The 17,103-nt window shown below is 45.5% G+C and overlaps 1 protein-coding gene across 2 annotated transcripts in view; it reads right to left on the reverse strand.

Annotated features, from left to right (window-relative positions):
- ANO10 (anoctamin 10) overlaps positions 1-17,103 on the reverse strand; it is a 565,272-nt gene that overhangs the window by 511,613 nt on the left and 36,556 nt on the right. For both annotated transcript variants that reach the window (XM_063922319.1, XM_063922318.1), the window contains exon 3: positions 16,755-16,937. In XM_063922319.1, the coding sequence (XP_063778389.1) occupies positions 16,755-16,937 (183 nt within the window). The remainder of the gene's footprint in view (positions 1-16,754; positions 16,938-17,103) is intronic.

Raw genomic sequence — 17,103 nt, forward strand, 5'->3', positions numbered from 1 at the left:
CGTAGAGGATGCTGGGGTTCCATTTAGTACTATGGGGTATAGACGGGGCCTTTGGGAGCCACTGGCACTTTAAGAGTTTAACAGTGTGGGCTACTCCTCCCTCTATGCCCCTCCTACTAGACTCAGTCTAGAAACTGTGCCCGAGGAGACGTACATACTTCGATAGAAGGAAATACAGATAGTGGTGAGACTCACACCGAATCGAAAAAAACCATGCTGACCAGCATGCAACATCGAGAAACCATGCCAACCAGCATGCAACATGAAGAAATCATGCAAAACCGCATGAAACATGAAGAAACCATGTCAACCAGCAGGTAACATGAAGAAACCAAGCTAACCAACAGGCAACATGAAGAAATCATGCCAACCAGGATGAAACATGAAGAAATCATGCAACACGAAGAAAACATGTTATCTAGCATGAAACAGGAAGCAACCATGCCAATCAGCAAGTAACCAGAAGAAACCATGCTAACCATGCATGAAAGAGGAACAGCAACAGCTGCACCAATACTTAACCAAGTAGCAACGCAGGAAAACGAAGCACTGGGCGGGCGCCCAGCATCCTCTACGGACTACGAGAAAAGGATTTACCGTTAGGTAATTAAAATCCTATTTTCTCTTACGTCTTAAGAGGATGCTGGGGTTCCATTTAGTACCATGGGGATGTACCAAAGCTCCCAGTACGGGAGGGAGAGTGCTGAGGATCCTGCAGAACAGTGTGACCAAACTTTAGGTTCTCAGATGCCAAAGTATCGAACTTGTAGAACTTCAGCAAACGTGTTCGACCCCGACCATGTAGCTGGTTGGCAAAGCTGTAAAGCCGAAACACCCCGGGCAGCTGCCCAGGAATAACCCACTGTACGAGTAGAGTGGGCCTTAACAGATCTTGGACACGGCAGGCCTGCAGTAGAATAAGCATGCTGGATAGTAAACCCGATCCAGCAAGCAAAAGTCTGCTTAGAAGCAGGACACCCAACTGTGTTGGGATCATAAAGGACAAACAGAGCGTCCGACTACCTGTGACGAGAAGTCCTCTTCACAGAAACTTTCAAAGCCCTCACAACATCCAAGGACTGTGAGGTAATTGAGGAGTCAGTAGCCACTGGCTCCACAATAGGTTGGTAATATGAAAAACCGACACAACCTTTGGAAGAAATTGCTGACGCGTTCTGAGCTCAGCTCCATCTTCATGGAAAAACAAGTAGGGACTCTTGCATGACAATGCCCCCAATTTCGACACACGTCAAGCAGATGTCAATGCCAACAGTGTGACCACTTTCCAAGTTAGAAACTTGACGTCCACCTCCTGTAAAGGCTCGAACCAATCAGACTGCTGGAACTGCAGCACCACATTAAGATCCCAAGGTGCCGTAGGAGGCACAAAGGGTGGCTGGATGTGCAGAACCCCTATCAAGACAGTCTGAACCTCAGGGAGAGCAGCCAATTGTTTCTGGAAGAAAATGGACAAGGCCGAAATCTGGACCTTTATGGAGCCCAAGCGTAGGCTCACAACCACACCTGCTTGCAGAAAGAGGAGAAACCGTCCTAGTTGAAACTCCACCGTAGGAAACTTCTAGGATTCACACCAAGACACGTACTTTTTCCAAGTGCGATGGTAATGTTTAGACATTACCCCCTTCCTAGCCTGCATCATGGTAGGAATGACTTTGTTCGGAATGCCCTTCCGAGCTAAGATCTGGCATTCAACTTCCATGCTGTCAAACGTAGCCGTGGTAAGTCTTGATAAGCGAACGGCCCCTGTTGCAGAAGGTCCTCGCGAAGAGGAAGAGGCCTCGAATCTTCCAGCAGTAATTCCAGAAGATCTGCCTTACCAAGCACTTCTTGGCCAGTCTAGAGCAATGAGGATCGTCTGAACTCTTGTCATTTTTATTAGCTTGAGAATCTATGGGATGAGTGGAAGTGGAGGGAACAGATACACTGACTGGAACACCCACGGAGTTACCAGGGCGTCCACCGCCACTGCTTGTGGGTCTCGTAACCTGGAACAGTACCTCCGAAGCTTCTCGTTGAGGCGAGAGGCCATCATGTCTGAGGTACACCCCATCGGTTTGTTACCTCTGCGAATACCTCCAGGTGGAGGCCCCATTCTCCTGGATGGAGATCGTGTCTGCTGGGGAAGTCCGCTTCCCAGTTGTCCACTCCCGGAAAGAAGATTGCTGACAGCGCCCGCGCATGCTTCTCTGCCCAGAGGAGGATCATTGTCACCTCTGACACTGCAGCCCTGCTCTTTGTTCCGCCCTGCCTGTTTATGTAGGACACCGCTGTAACGTTGTCCGACTGAACCTGAACGGCTTGATCTCGCAGAAGATGTGCCCGCTTGTAGAAGGGCGTTGTACACTGCCTTCAGATCCAGAATGTTCATTGGAAGGAGAGATTACCGAACTGACCCGCTTTCCTTGGAAGTTTTCATCCTGAGCGACTGATTCCCAACCCGAGACTTGCATCCGTGGTTAGAGGAATCCAATTCTGAATCCCAAACCTGCAGCCCTCGAGTAGGTGAGAAGTTTGCAGCCACCAGAGGAGTGAAATTCTGGCTTTCGGTGACAGGCGTATCCACTGGTGCATATGAAGATGAGATCCTTACCATAAGACCAGGAGATCCAGTGGGAAAGACCGTGCAAGGAATCTTCCGTACTGTTGAGCCTCTGAGGAGGCAACCATCTTCCCCAGAAGGCGAATGCACTGATGAACCGATACCCGGGCTGGCATCAGGACATCCCGGACCATTGATTGGATCACCAACGCTTTTTGCACTGGTAGAAACACCCTCTGCACTTCAGTGTCGAGAATCATCCTCAGGAAGGAACGCCTCCTATCGGCTTCAAATGCGAAATTGGAAGCTTCAGGATCCACCCAAGATCCCGGGACAGTTGATTTGAGAGAGCAATACTCCGTAACAACATCTCGCTGGAGGATGTTAAGGTCGCCCAGATATGAAATTATGTCCTCTCCTGGTTTGTGCAGCGGGAGTATAAAGGCTGCCATGAACTGGAAGTGACATAGTTGTAGTGCAACCTTAGATAGGCGGCCAGATTGGAATGTGAAGCATGCACCCCTGATATCCCGGGATACCAGGAATTCCTCTACATCTCAAGCAGAGATCACCACTCCCAGACTCCATCCTGAATTGAACACCCACCAGTAGGGAATCAATGACCCCAGGTTTGAATAGTAACCCCTGTTACGTAAATGAGGTGGAACTGGAATAATGACATTAGTTTGACAAATGTTATGATAGCTTCCAGCAGTAGTGCACTTTCTGCCTGAGAAGCTAGTAAGCCTGATTTGAATAATCTGTGAGGCGGGAATGCTAGAAATTCTAGTCTGCACCCCTGGGCAACCCAACTGTTTCCAGGGGTCTAGGCAGGATATCGCCCAGATGTGTTACTGAATCTCTTTAGTCTCGCTCCCCCCTGCCTGATCCCCAGGCAGTGAGGTCCACCGACAAACCAAAGGGTTTGAAAACGGACAAATTTGAAATCCGCCCGTGGGAACCTGGCGGTACAGGTTTTCTGGATTTCTCCAATGTCCTCTAAAGGAAGTGGAGGAATATGTGGAATCACGTTCGAAGGAATTGCAGTGTAGGTTTAGGATATAATTTCCTGGTCTGTGCAGCTGCGGAAGGAAGACATACCGACTTACCCGCAGTTGACATGGATAATCACGTATCCCATGCGTCCCAACAGGGTCTTACATGTAAAGGGCGGACCTGTCATACCGTACTCGGATTCTGTATCCGAAGTCCATTGGTTTAGCCACCGTCCCCTGTGTGTCAAAACTGCCAGAGCAGTGGTCCTTGCATTATGCAGGTCAATCTCCTTCATGGCGTCTAGCCGCGAAGCCTGTAGAATCCTGTATGTGACATAGAAACAAGTACAAGTCACTTCTACACATAGAATCTAAGGAGCCTGACCACGTTGCAATAGCCCCAGAGCTGTACGCAAAAGTGGGTCTCCGAATCACACATGCAGCAGTGTACAGTATTAGAGATTAGTCTCAATAGGTGAACAGCCTTTATGGAGGTTGTACCAGGGACAGGTAAGACAACCATATTTGACAATTTAGACTTTCTATAGGGATGTGGATAATAACTCTGGGTGTACCAGGTTTTTCCAAATAAGGAGTTTAACGCCTTACACAGTGGGAAGGCATTCATTATATACATATAATAATATTTCTCATCCCTAATAGCCTCAAACATATGTTGGACCCCTCATATATATGCATTATATGGGCAAGTGTACGCTTTCTATGGTACGGAACTGGGGTGAGAGGCACAGCAGTGTGATTGGATACTCCAGACTACTCAAAACTGCGGCTTCTTCCCAGTATGGTATATATCTTAAAATATATAAATCAAAGTACACCTTATGGAGGCCACCTCAGGGGAACTGCCACCGAAGCCTGAGAATCTGTATAGTTTTGAGCATGGTATAGACTCCCCAGGAGAAGATATACATTCTGCAGTACAGGACCAAGGGGGGTCATTCCGAGATGATCGTAGCTGTGCTAAATTTAGCACAGCTACGATTATTCACACTGTATGTCAGTGCCGCACCCCCGCAGAAGTGCAAAGGCATCGCACAGCGGCGATGCCTTTGCACTTCAAGAGTAGCTCCCGACCAGCGCAGCTTTAGCGTGCTGGCTGGGAGCTACTCATCGCTCCCCAGCCCGCAGCGGCTGCTTCTGTGGCCCGCCCCCCGTCCGGTCTGGCCATGCCCACGAAACGACGGCCAAACTCCGCGTTCTGCCCCCCCACACACCACTCTGCAACAGCCTCTGCCTTTCAATCAGGCAGAGGCGATCGTAGCGACCCGATGGCATTCGGCCGTCGGGAATGCACAGTTCTGACCTGATCGCACCGCTGCGATAAACTGCAGCGTCCCTTAAATATGGTAAAGTGGATTACACATACACAAAAAAATGTCAACACAGTTCCCCGCCCCCAGAATATCTTCAGACAGTCACAGAGCACAAGAAGCCAGCCCCAGCGCGCCCTTATAGGCTTTTATAAAGATAAAAACCCCGCTGACTAGCGTAACCTTCACAGGGTAGCTAGTACATAATATCACTCCCCCCTTTTATAACACCTTTTACCTCAGTGTAGTTATGTGGAAGACAGCGTTCCCTGTCAGCGTGTGTCTGCAGGGAGAAAGTGGCGCTGGTTAGTGCTGGATCCGCTCTGAGAAGAAGCTCCGCATTTAGAGATTATACTGGCCTGAGGTAATTTTTGCAGCAAACAGTGGGTTAGACATTGAAAGCTTGTTTGACCAGTGTAGGGTATTGCGCTGGCCCAGGACGCCCCTCACAGCGTCGTACACAGTGTGCTGCTGAGCCTTCCGGAGCGCAGCCTGTCAGAGCTGCGCTCCCACCCTTGTGCCGCCATTCTCGCCGGGGACCTGCTTACCAGGACTCCGGCGTCAGATTCACCACTCTTCTGGCTCTGTTAGGGGGTGGCGGCATGCTCCGGGAGTGAGTGGTCGCCTCGGGCAGATAACGATCATCACCCTCAGGAGCTCAATGTCCTGTCAGTGGAGATAGTGGCCATTAACCTCTCTGGGTTGGACACTACTTCCCCCCCTAAGTCCCACGAAGCAGGGAGGCTGTTGCCAGCAGCCTGCCTGTAAAATAACAAACTCTAGAAAACAATAAAACTAAGAAAACTCCTAGGAGCTCCCCTAGCTGTGACCGGCTCCTCCGGGCACATTTTCTAAACGGAGTCTGGTAGGAGGGGCATAGAGGGAGGAGCCAGCCCACACTGTTAAACTCTTTAAGTGCCAGTGGCTCCCAAAGGATCCATCTATACCCCATGGTACTAAATGGAACCCCAGCATCCTCTAGACGTAAGAGAAATGAATGTCTATACAAATCAGAGGTATCACTCGAAAGTATAAACCCTAAATACGTAAAATGGGAAGGGTGCCAGAGAAACGTCAACGAGTCACGGAGGCCCATTATCACTCAAGATAATAACCAACTTTTATTACTCTTTGAAAAGAGTTTGCTATTCCATAAATGAGGAAACATATTTTTAGTTTATAAAAGCATTGTCTAAGCTTATTAGAAGATTTTTTTAAAGCATTTTAATGTGGAGGTTTTTTTTTTAAACATTTAAATTGCTACTAAAAACACAGCATGAACCATTTTTGGTGTAACTCAGAGCACACTGCATGAAACGCTCTCATTTTGATATTGGCTCCAAATCTGAAATTCTGGCGAAAACCAGTAGAAACGTAAGAAAGAGAAGTCAGCCAAGAGCAACAAAAATATTTCACCATGGTGACGCATGTTATAGACAATTGGAGTAACATGTAGTTGATAATGAGATTCGGGTCTATAGTTGTGAGTATCCAAAACATCTGATTTTCCACAGTTTTGACAATGAGAATTAAATTAGCAAGTACAGTATGTTAACCACTTGCCTGGCATGGTCGCATCAGATTCAACCACACCAGGCAGTGTTTTATCTGACCTGGTCGCACAGGACGCGACCAGTCAGATAAACAGTGTTAGCAGCGGCAGGGAAGGGAAACTTCCCTCCGCTGCTGCTGTCAGAGGGACCGGAAAGTCACTCTACCTCCCTGCACTCTCCCCTCAGTGTTGCCGTGCTGCAGATCATTGCTGATCGGCCAGCGAGGCAGGATCCCCCCCACCCACACACAGCGGCTGCAGACAATAGCACCCGCTGGGGAATTGTAAAACAACCCCCTACCCCTGGCCCCCCATGTACCGGGCGGCTGTCCGGCCTCTAAAAGGTATAATCGCGATGTTCCTGACGTTCCGATAGTCACGATGTTCCCGATCGATGTGTCGATGTTTAAAAAAATAAGAATTTACTTACCGATAATTCTATTTCTCGTAGTCCGTAGTGGATGCTGGGGACTCCGTAAGGACCATGGGGAATAGCGGCTCCGCAGGAGACTGGGCACAAAAGTAAAAGCTTTAGGACTACCTGGTGTGCACTGGCTCCTCCCCCTATGACCCTCCTCCAAGCCTCAGTTAGGATACTGTGCCCGGACGAGCGTACACAATAAGGAAGGATTTTGAATCCCGGGTAAGACTCATACCAGCCACACCAATCACACCATATAACTTGTGATCTAAACCCAGTTAACAGCATGATAACAGAGGAGCCTCTAGAAAAGATGGCTCACTACAGCAATAACCCGATTTTTTGGTAACAATAACTATGTACCAGTATTGCAGACAATCCGCACTTGGGATGGGCGCCCAGCATCCACTACGGACTACGAGAAATAGAATTATCGGTAAGTAAATTCTTATTTTCTCTGACGTCCTAGTGGATGCTGGGGACTCCGTAAGGACCATGGGGATTATACCAAAGCTCCCAAACGGGCGGGAGAGTGCGGATGACTCTGCAGCACCAAATGAGAGAACTCCAGGTCCTCCTCAGCCAGGGTATCAAATTTGTAGAATTTTACAAACGTATTTGCTCCTGACCAAGTAGCTGCTCGGCAAAGTTGTAAAGCCGAGACCCCTCGGGCAGCCGCCCAAGATGAGCCCACCTCCCTTGTGGAGTGGGCATTTACAGATTTTTGGCTGTGGCAGGCCTGCCACAGAATGTGCAAGCTGAATTGTACTACAAATCCAACGAGCAATAGTCTGCTTAGAAGCAGGAGCATCCAGCTTGTTGGGTGCATACAGGATAAACAGCGAGTCAGATTTTCTGACTCCAGCCGTCCTGGAAATATATATTTTCAGGGCCCTGACAACGTCTAGCAACTTGGAGTCCTCCAAGTCCCTAGTAGCCGCAGGCACCACCATAGGTTGGTTCAGGTGAAACGCTGAAACCACCTTAGGGAGAAACTGAGGACGAGTCCTCAATTCCGCCCTGTCCGAATGGAAAATCAGATAAGGGCTTTTACAGGATAAAGCCGCCAATTCTGACACGCGCCTGGCCCAGGCCAGGGCCAACAGCATGACCACCTTCCATGTGAGATATTTTAACTCCACAGATTTAAGTGGTTCAAACCAATGTGACTTTTGGAACCCAAAAACTACATTGAGATCCCAAGGTGCCACTGGAGGCACAAAAGGAGGCTGTATATACAGTACCCCTTTTACAAACGTCTGAACTTCAGGGACTGAAGCTAGTTCTTTTTGGAAGAAAATTGACAGGGCCGAAATTTGAACCTTAATGGACCCCAATTTCAGGCCCATAGACACTCCTGTTTGCAGGAAATGTAGGAATCGACCCAGTTGAAATTCCTCCGTCGGCCTTACTGGCCTCGCACCACGCAACATATTTTCGCCAAATGCGGTGATAATGTTTTGCGGTTACATCCTTCCTGGCTTTGATCAGGATAGGGATGACTTCATCCGGAATGCCTTTTTCCTTCAGGATCCGGCGTTCAACCGCCATGCCGTCAAACGCAGCCGCGGTAAGTCTTGGAACAGACAGGGTCCTTGCTGGAGCAGGTCCCTTCTTAGAGGTAGAGGCCACGGATCCTCCGTGAGCATCTCTTGAAGTTCCGGTTACCAAGTCCTTCTTGGCCAATCCGGAGTCACAAATATAGTGCTTACTCCTCTCCATCTTATAATTCTCAGTACCTTGTGTATGAGAGGCAGAGGATGGAACACATACACTGACCGGTACACCCACGGTGTTACCAGAGCGTCTACAGCTATTGCCTGATCTGCTGAGGACGTCTGCTTCCCAGTTGTCCATTCCCGGAATGAACACTGCTGACAGTGCTATCACATGATTTTCCGCCCAGCGAAGAATCCTTGCAGCTTCTGCCATTGCCCTCCTGCTTCTTGTGCCACCCTGTCTGTTTACGTGGGTGACTGCCGTGATGTTGTCCGACTGGATCAACACCGGCTGACCTTGAAGCAGAGGTCTTGCTAAGCTTAGAGCATTGTAAATGGCCCTTAGCTTCAGGATATTTATGTGAAGTGATGTCTCCAGGCTTGACCCTAAGCCCTGGATATTCCTTCCCTGTGTGACTGCTCCCCAGCCTCGCAGGCTGGCATCCGTGGTCACCAGGACCCAGTCCTGAATGCCGAATCTGCGGCCCTCTAGAAGATGAGCACTCTGCAACCACCACAGGAGGGACACCCTTGTCCTTGGTGACAGGGTTATCCGCTGATGCATCTGAAGATGCGACCCGGACCATTTGTCCAGCAGGTCCCACTGGAAAGTTCTTGCGTGGAATCTGCCGAATGGGATTGCTTCGTAGGAAGCCACCATTTTTCCCAGAACCCTTGTGCATTGATGCACTGAGACTTGGCTCGGTTTTAGGAGGTTTCTGACTAGCTCGGATAACTCCCTGGCTTTCTCCTCCGGGAGAAACACCTTTTTCTAGACTGTGTCCAGGATCATCCCTAGGAACAGAAGACGAGTCGTCGGAACCAGCTGCGATTTTGGAATATTGAGAATCCAACCGTGCTGCCGCAACACTACCTGAGATAGTGCTACACCGACCTCCAACTGTTCTCTGGATCTTACCCTTATCAGGAGATCGTCCAAGTAAGGGATAACTAAAACTCCCTTCCTTCGAAGGAGTATCATCATTTCGGCCGTTACCTTGGTAAAGACCCGGGGTGCCGTGGACCATCCAAACGGCAGCGTCTGAAACTGATAGTGACAGTTCTGTACCACAAACCTGAGGTACCCTTGGTGAGAAGGGTAAATTGGGACATGAAGGTAAGCATCCTTGATGTCCCGAGACATCATGTAGTCCCCTTCTTCCAGGTTCGCAATCACTGCTCTGAGTGACTCCAACTTGAATTTGAACCTCCGTATGTAAGTGTTCAAAGATTTTTGATTTAGAATCGGTCTCACCGAGCCGTCCGGCTTCGGTACCACAACAGTGTGGAATAATACCCCGTTCCCTGTTGCAGGAGGGGTACCTTGATTATCACCTGCTGGGAATACAGCTTGTGAATGGCTTCCAAAACTGCCTCCCTGTCAGAGGGAGACGTCGGTAAAGCCGACTTTAGGAAAACGGCGAGGGGGAGACGTCTCGAATTCCAATTTGTACCCCTGAGATATCTAGAATTGGGAGGGAAAAAAGACAAGAAGAAGTCTGTACTATTGACGCACTTGAGACAGAAAATGATTATGTAATAAAAAATAACCTTTATTAAATATTCATTAAAATTGAGATGTATTTATATATTTATCCCAAACTCGCAGTGAAACATAAGGTTTAAAATCACAAAACAAACATATAGGTGATGAGAAAAAATAAAGAAATGTGAATGAAAGATTAAGAAGCGTGTCCACGTGTAATTCTTTACTAGACCACCTCAACCGATTTATCCTGTGTATGGTCAAGTTACTAATGTAATAATTTTATACTATAATATTCTTAGTGAAACTTGTTATTTATACACTATTCACCCGGCGAGGGTAGATTCTTAAATAATCATTCCCAGTAATAGGGCTGTGGGGGTAGATAGGTATAATAAATTTAACCCACCTCCAGTTACAGGGTTGATCAGTCGTTAGGGATCACTATATCTCTATGTCCCTTTAAACCATATTCCCGATTAAGATTCTTTGGGCGGAATGTTTCAATGTATGTAGTATAAAAAATAATAGATAGATCTCCAAAGAATGGGGGTATTTATATTAATTATTATCCCCAAAGGAGAAAATTGCTCCCATTTAACTATAGGTTCCACTTATTTGGTGGAGTATTAGTAAGTGAGATAACTTTAAGGAGTATAGATATTCTAGTTGTCATATATAACCTTCTTCCTTTACAATCACATTCAGACCCTTTTCAGTCTGATTTCTATGTAGTCCCTATTGCTTCCCTTGGAGATATAACAATCTCAGATCTATTGGAGAGCAACAAGTGGTTAATATGACAGCTTCATTTATATGCTCCCTGACGAAGCTGCCATAGACGCAGTGAAACACGCGTGTAGGGCACGGCGTGTCCGCGTGTACTTTACTCCATTAAATGCAGAGAATGATTATATATTAATGTAATGTGTTACCTCGTAGCCTTTACCAGTAAAGGACTGACACTGAGATAGATGGGAATAGAGTGATAACATGACTATAGCACCTCCAGCTTATATTGATAGCTACTAGTAGTCTCAGCTGCCATAATTAAACACTGTATGGATTGTATTACTTCTGTGCACTATTAGCTGCATGACTGTACCAACCTCAATATACCTATTAAGAAATTGAGACAAATGAATGTCTAAGAGTTATCCAGTCAGCAGGATACTTAAATGAACACAGTGTAACAAAATTTCTTGTCTAGTAACACTGCAAGACTGAGGAGCAGCTGTATGTATGTGCAACAGTATCTTTATATAAGACTGTTGCAAATAGACACCTATTTAAGTGAGACAAGTAGCTGGATGCTTTAGTAATACACAACAGCATACATTTTGGAATAACTTACTAATAATAAATAATGATTAAAACAGTAGCAATATACCCTACTGGCCTCTTTCCTGACACAGTGTTGCAATAAACCAATCTTACTTATGAAACAGTGAATATACAATGGTTTGAAGTAGCTTAATTCCATATTCCCGAATACACAATTCATCCAAGCATTTTTATTAATCAATGCGAATATTGGATGAATTGATGATAAACTCTTTTTCATGGATATTAAAATCTATTAGATAAATTGATGATAGATTCTCTTTTTTACAGATGATATAACTTGTATTATGAACTTAGAGATAATTTACTTTGCTCCTATTTATGGTAGGATCTACTTAGTACACATGAAGATATAAGCCCTTCTGGGCCTCCTTAATTCACAATATAATAGGCTATATCTATTTTCAGGACCTATAGGACTACCATATATATAACAAACGGGACCGTTACAAGTTATATTAATAAAAATTGCACTGCAAAACAATAAGGAATATCCCTTTAACAGTGCAGCATCATATTGTCTGCTTTCCATTATATTGGAGATTGCTATACCTCCTAAGAAAGCAGCACTATCTACATTGAAATTAAACTACATAAGTCCTGACTGTCATTACAAAGGAAGAGTAATATATGAGATAACTGGAATTGTTATATTCCATTAAGGAGACGTATTACATTGTCTGCTTTCTAATGTATTAGAGACTGCTATACCTCTTAAGAAAGCAGGACTATACATATTAAAATCAAATTGTATGATTTCTGATTGTCATCATAAAGGAAGAGTGCTATATAAGATAATTGGAATTGCTACATTCCTCTAAGCAACTCTACCTGACATTAGTAGACCTAAAATTATATAAAAAAAAATAAAATTATATAAATGAAGCTGTCATATTAACCACTTGTTGCTCTCCAATAGATCTGAGATTGTTATATCTCCAAGGGAAGCAATAGGGACTACATAGAAATCAGACTGAAAAGGGTCTGAATGTGATTGTAAAGGAAGAAGGTTATATATGACAACTAGAATATCTATACTCCTTAAAGTTATCTCACTTACTAATACTCCACCAAATAAGTGGAACCTATAGTTAAATGGGAGCAATTTTCTCCTTTGGGGATAATAATTAATATAAATACCCCCATTCTTTGGAGATCTATCTATTATTTTTTATACTACATACATTGAAACATTCCGCCCAAAGAATCTTAATCGGGAATATGGTTTAAAGGGACATAGAGATATAGTGATCCCTAACGACTGATCAACCCTGTAACTGGAGGTGGGTTAAATTTATTATACCTATCTACCCCCACAGCCCTATTACTGGGAATGATTATTTAAGAATCTACCCTCGCCGGGTGAATAGTGTATAAATAACAAGTTTCACTAAGAATATTATAGTATAAAATTATTACATTAGTAACTTGACCATACACAGGATAAATCGGTTGAGGTGGTCTAGTAAAGAATTACACGTGGACACGCTTCTTAATCTTTCATTCACATTTCTTTATTTTTTCTCATCACCTATATGTTTGTTTTGTGATTTTAAACCTTATGTTTCACTGCGAGTTTGGGATAAATATATAAATACATCTCAATTTTAATGAATATTTAATAAAGGTTATTTTTTATTACATAATCATTTTCTGTCTCAAGTGCGTCAATAGTACAGACTTCTTCTTGTCTTTTTTCCCTCCCAATTCTAGCTTACCATTACTGTAGTTGACTGCACCCCCTCCTTTATAAAATACTCTTCAATATTAGGAAGAAAGGGGTTTATATTAAGTGGATTTATGGTGACGAAAAACATATATCCACTATATACTAGTACAATATCGAGTGTGCAGATACTATACTTGTGTGTACCCCTGAGATATCACCTGAAGGATCCAGGGGTCTACTTGCGAGTGAGCCCACTGCGCGCTGAAATTCATTGAGACGGGCCCCCACTGTGCCTGATTCTGCTTGTAAAGCCCCAGCGTCATACTGAGGGCTTGGCAGAGGCGGGAGAGGGCTTCTGTTCCTGGGAACTGGCTGATTTCTGCAGCCTATTTTCCTCTCCCTCTGTCACGGGGCAGAAAAGAGGAAACTTTTTGCCCGCTTGCCCACGAAAGGACTGCGCCTGATAATACGGCGTCTTCTTATGTTGAGAGGCGACCTGGGGTACAAACGTGGATTTCCCAGCTGTTGCCGTGGCCACCAGGTCTGAAAGACCGACCCCAAATAACTCCTCCCCTTAATAAGGTAATACTTCCAAATGCCGTTTGGAATCCGCATCACCTGACCACTGTCGTGTCTATAACCCTCTACTGGCAGAAATGGACAACGCACTTAGACTTGATGCCAGTCGGCAAATATTCCGCTGTGCATCACGCATATATAGAAATGCATCTTTTAAATGCTCTATAGGCAATAATATACTGTCCCTATCTAGGGTATCAATATTTTCAGTCAGGGAATCCGACCACGCCAACCCAGCACTGCACATCCAGGCTGAGGCGATTGCTGGTCGCAGTATAACACCAGTATGTGTGTAAATACATTTTAGGATACCCTCCTGCTTTCTATCAGCAGGATCCTTAAGGGCGGCCATCTCAGGAGAGGGTAGAGCCCTTGTTCTTAAAAGCGTGTGAGCGCTTTATCCACCCTAGGGGGTGTTTCCCAACGCACCCTAACCTCTGGCGGGAAAGGATATAATGCCAATAACATTTTAGAAATTATCAGTTGTTATCGGGGGAAACCCACGCTTCATCACACACCTCATTTAATTTCTCAGATTCAGGAAAACTACAGGTAGTTTTTCCTCACCGAACATAATACCCCTTTTTGGTGGTACTCGTATTATCAGAAATGTGTAAAACATTTTTCATTGCCTCAATCATGTAACGTGTGGCCCTACTGGAAGTCACATTTGTCTCTTCACCGTCGACACTGGAGTCAGTATCCGTGTCGGCGTCTATATCTGCCATCTGAGGTAACGGGCGCTTTAGAGCCCCTGACGGCCTATGAGACGTCTGGACAGGCACAAGCTGAGTAGCCGGCTGTCTCATGTCAACCACTGTCTTTTATACAGAGCTGACACTGTCACGTAATTCCTTCCAACAGTTCATCCACTCAGGTGTCGACCCCCTAGGGGGTGACATCACTATTACAGGCAATCTGCTCCGTCTCCACATCATTTTTCTCCTCATACATGTCGACACAAACGTACCGACACACAGCACACACACAGGGAATGCTCTGATAGAGGACAGGACCCCACTAGCCCTTTGGGGAGACAGAGGGAGAGTATGCCAGCACACACCAGAGCGCTATATATATACAGGGATAACCTTATATAAGTGTTTTTCCCCTTATAGCTGCTGTATTTTTAATACTGCGCGTAATTAGTGCCCCCCTCTCTTTTTTAACCCTTTCTGTAGTGTAGTGACTGCAGGGGAGAGCCAGGGAGCTTCCCTCCAACTGAGCTGTGAGAGAAAATGGCGCCAGTGTGCTGAGGAGATAGGCTCCGCCCCCTTCTCGGCGGCCTTATCTCCCGTTTTTGTGTGTATTCTGGCAGGGGTTAAATTCATCCATATAGCCCAGGAGCTATATGTGATGCATTTTTTTGCCATCCAAGGTGTTTCTATTGCGTCTCAGGGCGCCCCCCCCCCCAGCGCCCTGCACCCTCAGTGACCGGAGTGTGAAGTGTGCTGAGAACAATGGCGCACAGCTGCAGTGCTGTGCGCTACCTTGTTGAAGACAGGACGTCTTCTGCCGCCGATTTTCCGGACCTCTTCTGTCTTCTGGCTCTGTAAGGGGGCCGGCGGCGCGGCTCTGGGACCCATCCATGGCTGGGCCTGTGATCGGTCCCTCTGGAGCTAATGTCCAGTAGCCTAAGAAGCCCAATCCACTCTGCACGCAGGTGAGTTCGCTTCTTCTCCCCTTAGTCCCTCGATGCAGTGAGCCTGTTGCCAGCAGGACTCACTGAAAATAAAAAACCTAACTTAAACTTTTTCACTAAGCAGCTCAGGAGAGCCACCTAGTGTGCACCCTTCTCGTTCGGGCACAAAAATCTAACTGAGGCTTGGAGGAGGGTCATAGGGGGAGGAGCCAGTGCACACCAGGTAGTCCTAAAGCTTTTACTTTTGTGCCCAGTCTCCTGCGGAGCCGCTAATCCCCATGGTCCTTACGGAGTCCCCAGCATCCACTAGGACGTCAGAGAAATATATATAATTTAAAAATTAAAAATGAATTGTTTTTTTTTTTTTTTTTTAACTAAAATCATTTTGCACAGGGTTAAATTCATGTTCTTCGCCTAATTCACTCATAAGAAAAAAACAGACAATTTCTGAGCGGTTTTTTTTGGGGGGAAATTGTCAGTTAAGTAGTTAAATGCTAAACACGCTTACTTTTGCATGTTAATGCATTTTAAAGTCAAGGTGGGCAAATCGGCTACAGGACACAATGACCAGATTTATTTTGCTAAATGAAGCCTCATCTAATATCCCAGGAACACAGACATTTATGAGGCACAATCTACTCACAATTTACACAATCTGCTGCCCAATATTTACCATTAAAATGGGGTAGTTTTGATGTGAGCGGATGTTTTACACTGAAGCACAACCACATCAGCATTTAGAGCTGGATTAAGAAGGAAGGGGGGCCATGTGTACAAAACATTGGGGCTTTGTAATGGATGGGGGAAGGTTAATTCAATATGGATATAGGGGGCTTTCTCATGTGTATGTAAGGGGTATGTGTAGGAGCCTGCTAGAAAAACAGAGGTACAGTATGTAGAGGACATGGCATAAGAGGGGAACATAGAAAGGTCTGAGTAAACAGCTACTGCCATGGTATGCTACAGATGTGTCCACATACATCTAGCCTGCCTGCACGTTAAACAGCTCTTCTAGTGATGCCATACTGTGGCGTGACTTGGTCGCACTAAGCGTCTTTTTGTGAGACATTTGACAATAAAATGCGTCTTATTCACAAACCGATGTGAATATGACGCACAAGCAAACTCTGCTGATATGTGGCATGCCTATATTTTGTATGCAACCATGAAACATAAAATAGCATTTCGTTTGCAGATACAGCTGCAGTCGCACACAGAATATAGGCATGACGCATATCATTTTAATCAGTAGAGTCTGCTTGTGCATCTTATTTGCATAGTGATGTGAATAAAACGCGTTTCCAGCAACAACAAAAAAAGGACCTAGACTAACAGAGTTGCATGGGACCTGTCAGCTAACTCACGCCAGTCATCTCCTGCTGTGTGGCGTATTGAGGCAAGATATGTGGACACATCTGTATATTGGCATCATATAGTATACTGTAGCCACAACTTACCCAGAAAGTTTTTGTACTCTGTCCGGTTGCTGTATATGAAAGGTCTCATAGAACCATCCAGACTTTCTTTAACAAAACCTGCAGCCTCTGCTCCGATGAGGAGTCGTCTTGTAGAGGCTCCGACAACATAGATGTTTTCCTCCTCTTCTGATATCACCAGTGGTTTGATAAGCAGCTGAGCACCTTGTACGAGAGGAAAAAAAGGGTTTATAATCCATTATTTCCAGCACATGAATCTTGTTATTAATTGCAAATCTTCAGGAAATGAAAGTCATTTTTGTTTAGCAGTTTTTCACATTTCCCCAAAGCATACTATTAAATAGGAAATGTGGCAAGCATCCCTCCCAAG

Source organism: Pseudophryne corroboree, chromosome 5, assembly GCF_028390025.1.
Source record: "Pseudophryne corroboree isolate aPseCor3 chromosome 5, aPseCor3.hap2, whole genome shotgun sequence".
NCBI classification, from domain to species: Eukaryota; Metazoa; Chordata; class Amphibia; order Anura; family Myobatrachidae; genus Pseudophryne; species Pseudophryne corroboree.